General features: G+C 48.3%; 1 protein-coding gene across 1 annotated transcript in view; it reads left to right on the top strand.

Moving 5' to 3' along the window:
- The window catches only part of H257_10703 (hypothetical protein), a gene marked incomplete at both ends in the record, with an annotated part of 4,862 nt that extends 4,576 nt beyond the window's left edge, over positions 1-286 (top strand). The window contains one exon of the mRNA XM_009837339.1: positions 6-286. Within this exon, the coding sequence (XP_009835641.1) occupies positions 6-286 (281 nt within the window). The remainder of the gene's footprint in view (positions 1-5) is intronic.
- Between the last annotated feature and the right edge of the window lie 250 nt (positions 287-536).

Genomic DNA, 536 nt, shown 5'->3' with positions numbered 1-536 from the left:
CGAAGACGCCGTCCTCGCCCAAGCCGACAGCCAGGGACTGACCACGGACGAAGCGTACTTGGAGGTGCAAAAGATGAACTTGTTGCTGCAGGAGAACTGCCTGCCAGGGTCCGTCGCGGACTTTACGCCAGAGTTCAAAGCCGAGTGGCACATCACAGGATCGTCCAAGTCATATGCCCTGTTGCAGGACATCAAAAGTGGGGCCAATCCCGTTCGCATCGAGCACTGGCAAGACATTCTCGCCCACTACTTCCACTGCCGCGGCGATGTTAAGGAAGTTGCGTAGAATGATGACCAAGGCAGTGTATTTGGATTCTCAATTTGATTTGCATGAACGTTTTGTTTGTGGTAAGAGCTCGACCCCGCCCACGAACTGTATGTTACTCGACCCCGCCCACGAACTGTATGTTACTACATTAACCAGAAAAAGCAAGGTGAAATAGGCAAATTTGTATGAAGCGCAATGTGAACCACCTTGCGAATTCCATAAATAATTCTGAAATTGTATAGTTTCAATTAAATATATCTTCAAGTTT

Source organism: Aphanomyces astaci, assembly GCF_000520075.1.
Source record: "Aphanomyces astaci strain APO3 unplaced genomic scaffold supercont1.30, whole genome shotgun sequence".
Classification (NCBI taxonomy): Eukaryota; Oomycota; class Saprolegniomycetes; order Saprolegniales; family Verrucalvaceae; genus Aphanomyces; species Aphanomyces astaci.
Note: the sequence above shows the minus strand (reverse complement) of the source record. Positions and strands in the feature narration are given on the sequence as shown.